This window comes from Mytilus edulis, chromosome 5 (assembly GCF_963676685.1).
Source record: "Mytilus edulis chromosome 5, xbMytEdul2.2, whole genome shotgun sequence".
In the NCBI taxonomy this organism is placed as follows: Eukaryota; Metazoa; Mollusca; class Bivalvia; order Mytilida; family Mytilidae; genus Mytilus; species Mytilus edulis.
This window is the reverse complement of record NC_092348.1, coordinates 28,808,405-28,818,529: the sequence shown is the minus strand read 5'-3', so window position 1 is coordinate 28,818,529 and position 10,125 is coordinate 28,808,405. Positions and strand designations below refer to the sequence as shown.

General features: G+C 32.6%; 1 protein-coding gene across 1 annotated transcript in view; it reads right to left on the bottom strand.

Annotated features, from left to right (window-relative positions):
• Nucleotides 1-709: 709 nt before the first annotated feature.
• Nucleotides 710-10,125, bottom strand: part of LOC139523367 (beta-galactosidase-1-like protein 2) — a 49,892-nt gene continuing 40,476 nt past the window's right edge. Inside the window, exons 15-20 of the mRNA XM_071317285.1 lie at nt 7,900-7,993; nt 7,358-7,445; nt 6,586-6,703; nt 5,818-5,934; nt 2,172-2,427; nt 710-2,005 (exon numbers count right to left, since the gene is read on the bottom strand). Coding sequence (XP_071173386.1) covers nt 2,359-2,427; nt 5,818-5,934; nt 6,586-6,703; nt 7,358-7,445; nt 7,900-7,993 — 486 coding nt within the window. The 3' untranslated portion in view covers nt 710-2,005; nt 2,172-2,358. The remainder of the gene's footprint in view (nt 2,006-2,171; nt 2,428-5,817; nt 5,935-6,585; nt 6,704-7,357; nt 7,446-7,899; nt 7,994-10,125) is intronic.

The following is a 10,125-nucleotide window of genomic DNA, read 5'->3' as shown; positions in this document are numbered from 1 at the left end:
AATCCTGCTTAGCAGGTGACTAAAGCAACATTTTAAAATGATTATATTTACAATGCTCAATGCAATTTAAATTGAATATTGCATACAATAAGTGGTCTTCTGATAGAAAAAATATGAAATCATGCATGGCAAATATCATCTAATGAAAAATTGCAATTATAGCTAATTAATATGAATTAGTATACTGTAAACCAACTTATTTTCGCGAGCGATTTATTTTCGCGACTTTCGCGAGTAGCAAAATAATGCGAATATAAATCGTCGCGAATATGTAACACTTGGATCTTTCCTTACTGAACTATATCATATAAATTAGAAATTCGCGAAATTAAGTAGCCGCGAAGTGGACTTTAAATGGCAATACGCGAAATAAAGTATCCGCGAAAATAAGTTGGTTTACAGTATATGTGGTATATTTAATTGAAATAACAACCATATGATGCACATAAAAAAAGAGAGAATTTTCCAGACATTAAAAAAATAGTAAAAATGAGTACCAAAAACAACTAGTATGTATACAGGTTTAGTATATCTTAACAATAGTAATGATAAATGAAAAAAAATAATAGCATCCATTTATGAAAGCGAATATAAAAATAATCGTATTTATATATATGGCACAAAAATGCATAGTCAAATACATTCAATTTTTAATCTGCACTGGAAAAAGGAAAGACTCCAAACCTTTTTTTCAAATTTGCTTTATGTCTTGGTGTGTATAAATTCTAGTATAATAAAATCTGTATAATATCTAGCTTATATGCAAGTTTCTCCTCTGTTAAATAAACATTTTTTTAAATGTCTGTCTAGTTATGATAAACTATTACTTATCAACACAAATGTCAAGTCTCTTTCATATAAGCATATACAGTTTCTATTAAATATAAAAAAAAATTAACAAAAAGAAGACTCTTATCAATGCCAAACTTCTGACAAAAATAAATATTTGTAATTTGTAATCAATAAGCATATATAAATTCTTGCTTACTGTAAACTCAGAAATTATTGTGAGGTTTTTATTATTGCCAAAAATGTGACAGAGTTGTAAACGCAGTATTTAAACTTGCATTTTTAAATATTTTATATGAATTAAACAGGATTTTTTTCAAAATCGTAAAAATTCAAATCACATTTAAGTCATAAAATAAATCACAATAATAAATGCATGCAATAATTTCTGAATTTACAGTATATGAGTATATAATATCAGGCAAATATATAACACATTTGCAACCCTCAAATACAAACTTTACAATTTGTATGAAATAAGCAGGTAAAAGTCTTTATATTAAGCATGTACATAAAAACAATTCCATCCTGTGATCCAGTATTTATCAGTATAGGCATAGTATATCTTTTTCATACAGTTTTTAACAAGTTACTCCTATGAAGAGAGTTATATTTAGAGGGGAAAAATATTGATAAGAGGCATGAATTGTTGTTGATGGGTGAATTTAGTCCTGATAAGAAAAGTTAAATTAAAAAAAATAAAATTTGGTGTTTTTCTGTATAACATAACAATGTTTTGCTTTATAATAGATAAACAAACAAATCTTGGTAAGCTATTAGTTTACTTGATTGTACTTTAAAAAAAACAATACAAGAAAGTAGCAAAATGCAAATCTTTTCTGCTTTTAATAAATCAATGCAGGTTATAGAAAATTTGAATTAGATTGTCAAAAAATTGGCAAGAAAGAGATAAACGAAAATAATAGGATTCCACAAATATAAGTGGACTTACATTTTGATAAAAATAGTAAAGAAATGAAAATCTTTGCAGAACAGGAAAATATATAAAAAATTTGACAATTTGAAAGGTGACAAATTCAAATATCAATTAGAAAAAGCTTTGACAGTGAGGTATTTTTTTTTTTCAAATTCTGCTTTCTACAATATAATATTTGACAACAAAATGTTGCATCTCAGAATTTGAAATATTTACTATTTTTTTGAGTCAAATAGTGCTCCAAAATATGTGCTAAAAAAAGTTTTTAATGTGAATAAACTCATCATAGATACCAGGACTATATATACGCCAGACACGCGTTTTGTCTACAAAAGACTCATCAGTGACGCTCGAATCGAAAAAAGTTAAAAAGGCCAAATAAAGTATGAAGTTGAAGAGCATTATGGACCAAAATTCCTATAAGTTTTGCCAAATACAGTTTAACTATTCTTTTTCTAATGTAGGGTCCTTTTTCTGGTTTAGGGTACATAGACAATTAGCACTTTCTAGATACAACACAGCAGTAAGCAATAGTTTGAAAATTACAAAAGGTCTTCTTGAATCTTGTTCCCTTCAATCTCCCCTGGTTCTAAGTCTTTCTCCTGAGTCTCTCTATCCATACAACAATACTTTTAGGTCAGCAATGGATGGTCAAGAAAACTTACATATTTTCCTACTTTTTCTTCTTCAAATACAATGATCTGAAAATATATAAACTTGTCATCAGTCTTATGTTAACTGCCTAAAGAGAAGCAAAATTTCCTACATTGAAATATAAGAATATTAAGAACTATCATGTTGATTTTTATTAACTAGAGGCTCTAAAGAGCCTGTGTCGCTCACCTTGGTCTATGTGCATATTAAACAAAGGACACAAATGGATTCATGACAAAATTGTATTTTGGTGATGGTGATGTGTTTGAAGTTCTTACTTTACTGAACATTCTTGCTTCTTACAATTATATCTATAATGAACTTTGCCCATTAGTAACAGAGAAAAATATTTGGTAAAAATTTACATAAATTTACCAAATTAATGAAAATTGTTAAAAATTGACTATAAAGGGCAATAACTCCTTAAAGGGTCAATTGACCATTTAGGTCATGTGGACTTATTTGTAGATCTTACTTTGATGAACATTATCGCTGTTTACAGTTTATCGCTATCTATAATAGTATTCAAGATAATAACCAAAAACAGCAAAATTTCTTTAAAAATTTCCAATTGGAGGGCAGCAACCCAACAACCTGTTGTCCAATTCATTTGAATATTTCAGGGCAGATATATATTGACTTGATTAACAATTTAACTCCTTGTCAGATTTCCTCTAAATGATTTGGGTTTCAGAGTTATAAGCAAAAAACTACATGTTACCCCTGTTCTATTTTTAGCCGTGGTGGCCATCTTGGTTGGATGGCCAGGTCATCGGACACATTTTTCAAACAAGGTACCTCAAAGATGATTGTGGCCAAGTTTGAATTAATTTGGCCCAGTAGTTTCAGAGGAGAAGATTTTTGTAAAAGATAACTAAGATTTACGAAAAATGGTTAAAAATTGACTATAAAGGGCAATAACTCCTAAAGGGGTCAACTGACCATTTCGGTCATGTTGACTTATTTGTAAATCTTACTTTGATGAACATTATTGCTGTTTACAGTTTATCTCTATCTATAATAATATTCAAGATAATAACCAAAAACAGCAAAATTTCCTCAAAATTACCAATTCAGGGGCAGCAACCCAACAACAGGTTGACCGATTCATCTGAAAATTTCAGGGCAGATAGATCTTGACCTGATAAACATTTTTACTCCATGTCAGATTTCCTCTAAATGTTTTGGTTTTTGAGTTATAAGCCAAAAACTGCATTTTACCCCTATGTTCTATTTTTAGCCGTGGCGGCCATCTTGGTTGGTTGACCGGGTCACGCCACACATTTTCAAAACTAGATACCCCAAAGATGATTGTGGCCAAGTTTGGATTAATTTGGCCCAGTAGTTTCAGAGGAGAAGATTTTTCTAAAAGATTACTTATATTTATGAAAAATGGTTAAAAATTGACTATAAAGGGCAATAACTCCTAAAGGGGTCAACTGACCATTTCGGTCATGTTGACTTATTTGTAAATCTTTTTTTGCTGAACATTATTGCTGTTTACAGTTTATCTCTATCTATAGTAATATTCAAGATAATAACCAAAAACAGCAAAATTTCCTCAAAATGACCAATTCAGGGGCAGCAACCCAACAACGGGTTGACCGATTCATCTGAAAATTTCAGGGCAGATAGATCTTGACCTGATAAACATATTTACCCCATTTCAGATTTCCTCTTAATGCTTTGGTTTTTGAGTTATAAGCCAAAAACTGCATTTTACCTCTATGTTCTATTTTTAGCCATGGCGGCCATCTTGGTTGGTTGACCGGGTCACGCCACACATTTTCAAAACTAGATACCCCAAAGATGATTGTGGCCAAGTTTGGATTAATTTGGCCCAGTAGTTTCAGAGGAGAAGATTTTTCTAAAAGATTACTTATATTTATGAAAAATGGTTAAATATTGACTATAAAGGGCAATAACTCCTAAAGGGGTCAACTGACCATTTCGGTCAAGTTGACTTATTTGTAAATCTAACTTTGCCGAACATTATTGCTGTTTACAATTTATCTCTATCTATAATAATATTCAAGATAATAACCAAAAACAGCAAAATTTCCTCAAAATGACCAATTCAGGGGCAGCAACCCAACAACATGTTGACCGATTCATCTGAAAATTTCAGGGCAGATAGATCTTGACCTGATAAACATATTAACCCGACGTCAGATTTCCTCTAAATGCTTTGGTTTTTGAGTTATAAGCCAAAAACTGCATTTTACCCCTATGTTCTATTTTTAGCCATGGCGGCCATCTTGGTTGGTTGAACGGGTCACGCCACACATTTTTTAAACTAGATACCCCAATGATGATTGTGGCCAAGTTTGGTTCAATTTGGCCCAGTAGTTTCAGAGGAGAAGATTTTTGTAAAAGTTAACGACGCCGGACGACGGACGACGGACGCAAAGTGATGGGAAAAGCTCACTTGGCCCTTCGGGCCAGGTGAGCTAAAAATAGTGATAATAGAAAACAGAATATAATTGCTCAGTGAGGCAGCTTTGCCTGTACTATTAAGGAACTATGAAATTTTTATAATCTACATTGAAGATCTTAATTTGAAATGCCTTTAAAATATCATATTTTTGGGGGGAATTTGGCATGCCAATTGAATAACAACGAAACCATATTATGCAGTTTAACTTTTCAGAGAAAACAAACTAAATGACCCTAACTAAAGGATGTTTATAAAATTGAGAAAGGAAATGGGGAATGTGTCAAAGCGACAACAACCCGACCATAGAGCAGACAATAGCCGAAGGCCACCAATGGGTCTTCAATGAAGCGAGAAACTCCCGCACCCGTAGGCGTCCTTCCGCTGGCCCCTTAAAAATATGTATACTAGTACAGTGATAATGGACGTCATACTAAACTGTTGCCTGCCATGTTTTTGAATTTTTGTCAGATTTTCAAAATCCTCTGGTTTTATCCATTAGATAATGCCTTAAAAAAAAACTTGCTCATGGACCCCCATTTTTCTTTTCATAAATCTACATATATAATTATAAGCCATTTGTAAAACCCTTATAAAATCTTATTTATTTTTTAATAGTTTTTGAAAACTTTAACTGGTCAATGATAAAGATAAATCAAGAGAGAACATTTTCCTGCCAAAATTCCAATGGCTTATATCTCGGAAACAAGCACATTGACCCCTATATTTTTTTTGCTTTTTAGATTCCTCAATTAATCCCCTATCAATATATACTACCGGTAGTGTTATGGAAAGCTATTTATATTGAAACTGAGCAGTAAACTTCCTTAAACTTCAGTTTTTTAACATTCATGAGAGAGTGACTGTTAAACCAAGATCAGCTGAACCTTTAAAAGCTTGAACTTGATTTCTACCATGGTTGAGTCAACTATATCTGCTGCTTCTTCAAAAAGCATGCATCATTATATGCCAAAATGGCAATAATTTTTGAAGTTATGTTTACCGAATTATATCCTGCCTTTAAGTAAGGCGCTGGTACAAACAATGTTTTCTGTGGCCCAATGCTCCAGTATCTTCCTAAATGATGTTCATTAACAAATACTATTCCTTTACCCCAGCCCTGCAATAATCAAAAATATCTCTCAATCAACAAATATTTTATATCACTAAGAATTCTAAACACAATGTAGAAAACACAAAATAATTTCAAGTATTTTATATATGAATTTATGCGCAAAACGCTGGTGCAACATGTTGAGCAGGGTCTGCTCTCTTTTCATTGAGCATGATTCGCTCACCTTTCCTGAGCAACTGAGATGGCCAGTAAGTTTATTTTGGACTTATGAATTTAAATGTGGTATCTTTTGCCTCTCTTTCAGGAAAAAATTTAGTTCTGTTTGTTCAAATACAATGTCTAAATCCATTTTCCCCCCAATTTATATTAAAAACAAGAATGTGTCCCAAGTACACGGATGCCCCATCCGCATTATCATTTTCTATGTTCAGTGGACCGTGAAAATGGAATAAAATCTCTAATTTGGCATTAAAATTACAAAGATCATATCATAGGGAACATTTTTACTAAGTTTAAAGTTGATCGGACTTCAACTTCATCAAAAACGACCTCGACCAAAACTTTAACCTGAAATGGGACGAACAGACGGACAGACGAAAGGACACACAGACCAGAAAACATAATGCCCATAAATGGGGCATAAAAATCACTGATCCAAAAATTATTGTAAATTGATAAAGAAACTAAACACCCTACCTCCATTTGAAGAAATGTGTCCTTAGGTACTGGTCCCTCTATCTTCAAATTAGTTCTGAACAAGCATGGTGGTTTGGTTAATGATGATAATGGAAAATATTTGTCATTTGTATATATTCTGTAAGAAAGAAACAAGACAATAGACACATTTATAGTAACAAATAACAAGAAAGCATTCATTGTCATATTATTTAAGCATACCTCTACATTTAAATCAAACTATTGAAAGAAAGAAAATGGACATATAAAATCAATTATAAGGGTGTTTGGTATGAGAGTTCTGAGAGAATATTGAATGATTGGAAGGTCTCATCTCACTCCGTAAAAAACTCTGAGCCAAAAAGGTTCTTTTGTCATTACACCATTGAATAAAGCATAAACTTCTTTGCATCAGTTTTGTCTATCCTTTCAATTAATCTTGTCAAGAGCCTTTAAACTACCATTACCAATTATATCAATTTTAACATCCAATACAAATTAGTTTTCTTCATAGTGGAAATCATTTATTCTGCAAAGTGCAGATATTTCATCATGAACTTATTATAATAAGACAGTGGCAATTTGAATAAAAATCTTTGCAAGCTCAAAATTCCAAAATTTGATAGCTTTTTATTAGCTACTGTTTCTCATTATTGGCAGGTATCTTCCATGCACAGTCCTGATCATGTCAAACAAACACTTTTTTTTAGCATGGCAGCATTTGTTCAGCAAGCTTGCATATAAAATTCCTGTCAAATGTGAATGGATATTGTCCTTTCTCCACTGGACTTACTTGTGAATGAAATTTCTATTGAATGTCAATGGATAAACAGTCCAATTCTCTACTGGTTTATCGTCTAGTAAGATCTCTCCAGTTATTCCTGCATAATTGAATTTTAAATTAGAACTTTAGGTAAGTTTTCAAAAATTGAATTTTAAATTAGAACTTCAGTTGAGTATTCAAAAATATAATTAAAGTGATTATTTCCAAAAATTTCTGAACTAAAGCCATTTTTTTCCCTTTAAAATTTTAGAAGACTATTTCACTAAATAAGTGTGCCCTTTTCAATGAAAAAAAAAACATGTCAAAGCATGATTTATCTTTGGCATTGAGCCTTTTATGACTCAAAAGATTACAATTTAAAGTTTGAATCAGGAACTGAAAAATGTCTGAAAGACTCCATAAAAAAATGTGTACTGCTTAATTTGTATTACAACCAACACTCACTTTTTTTGGCCAAGAGAAAATTTCAATTAAAAAATTGTCAAAACTTTTTTTTATTTTGTCATATTGAATTATGTTATGGACAGTTTCTAAGGTAAAAATGTAAATACCTTTTCTTTCTTTGTTCATCACTTTAGATCCCTTGTTAGCATAATTAGCTCGTCCTAAATTTTCCACGATGATGTCCAGTGTATAGTTTATACCCTATTGATATAATGTAAAATTAGGTCTTTAAGTATGTTTCACTTTTTAATGAGTTGTCATGTTCAGATTAATTTATTTTCATGGGTATCAATTTTTATGGATTTACGAAAACTTGCATGTTCTTGGATATTTAATTGCGTGGTGATGACAAAGTCTGCATACAATCCTATGTTCACCTGTACCCACAAAATCCAAGAAAATTGGTATCCAAAAAATAATAATGGATCCACAGTATAATGCATAACAAAGATAAGGAGAATACCGCATATCTCTTTATAATCATGGAAAATTGTCAAGAAGCATAGAAAAGGGACTTAACTTTCTTTGCAGGGGCGGATCCAGCCATTTGAAAAAGAGGGGGGTTCCCAACCCAGGAGAAAAGGGGGGGGGGGGGGGTTCCAACCATAGATCCCCATTCAAATGCATTTATCGGCCCAAAAAAAGGGGGGTTCCAACACCCAGAACCCCCCCCCCCCCCCCCCCCTGGATCCGCCATTGCCTTGTTGCATCATATATATCACACAACAGTTTGTTAAAGCAAATAAGCAGTAAAGTCTATAACTAATTATGAGCATCCAACTAGCCTTGGATTCTGCAAACTAGCCTTGAATTCTGAAAACTAGCCTCTAAAATTAATACTTGGATACTCGGTCATAATACTCGAGTTTAGACATTTTGATGGAATGCAGTGTTTTTGTTATTACCTTTCATAAACATATTTAGTAAAGACAAAGTACTACAAAAATAGCTTGATCCTCTGTTTTTTTGTATTAATTAAACAATGAATTACCTACTGCCGTTTCTTCAAATAACCTACCATAATAGCAATTATTGTTTGTGCACATGTTCATGAACCAAATTTCAATAAAATTATAAATATTTGCATATAAAGTTTGACAAAGTAGACAATATATGTATCATCTGTTCCTGAGGAGTTGGTATTTTTTATAATACAACTTGTCCATTAATTTGTCAACAACACTATTGGGCTTTTTCCCGTTGCTCAGTCTTACTTTTTCTGTGTTTTTTTTTTGCACTATCTGTTGTCTGATTTTTTTTAAATTTTAGCCATGACGTTGTCAGCTTATTTCAGACTTTTGGGTTTGAATCCATGAAAGTGTTGATCCCTGTAAAAACACAGTTAACAAATGTTTTTAATCAGCTGCGTAGGGTTCACTGCAGGTCACTTTGATTTTGTTCTTGTTTAGAAATATGATATGGTCAACAATTTCAGACGAAAGACTGTATGACTTTCTATTTTTTGTTACAAGTAGTGCACAGAAAATATTCTTTCGGAAAGAAAGGAGGTTGCTGGTACTTCTATAACAAATAGTATCCTCAGGATATTTAACCATATTTATGTTATTAATTGATTTTATTTAGTATTACGAAGGGGATATTTCAATGGAAAAGTGAGTGAAAATGTGAAGAGAAATATCTCAATAGGTATAACAGGCAAACCAGTATCCGAGAACTAAATCTGTACTCGAGTACTCTGCCTTCCGAGCGAGTACCCAAGTACTTGAGTACTCGTTGCCATACCTAATTTTTAGTGCTGATTGTGACAAGCTTAATAAACCCCGTAATATAAGAAATTGATGCCAACCAAAAATGCATTGTTAAAGATTTTATCTGTTATTACATTCACAATTCAGCCTTAATACCCATTTTAGCATTCAGCAGTGATAGCTCTGGGTCCAACATTAAGCAATGATAGCTCTGGGTCCAACATTAAGCAATGATAGCTCTGAGTCCAACATTAAGCAATGATAGCTCTGGGTCCAACATTAAGCAATGATAGCTCTGGGTCCAACATTAAGCAATGATAGCTCTGGGTCCAACATTAAGCAATGATAGCTCTGGGTCCAACATTAAGCAATGATAGATCTGGTTCCAACATTAACCAATGATAGCTCTGGGTCCAACATTAAGCAATGATAGCTCTGGATACAACATTAAGCAATGATAGCTCTGGGTCCAAAACTAAGCACTGATAGCTCTGGGTCCAACATTAAGCAATAATAGCTCTGGGTCCAACATTAAGCAATGATAGCTCTGGGTACAACATTAAGCAATGATAGCTCTGGGTCCAAAACTAAGCAATGATAGCTCTGGGTCCAACATTAAGCAAT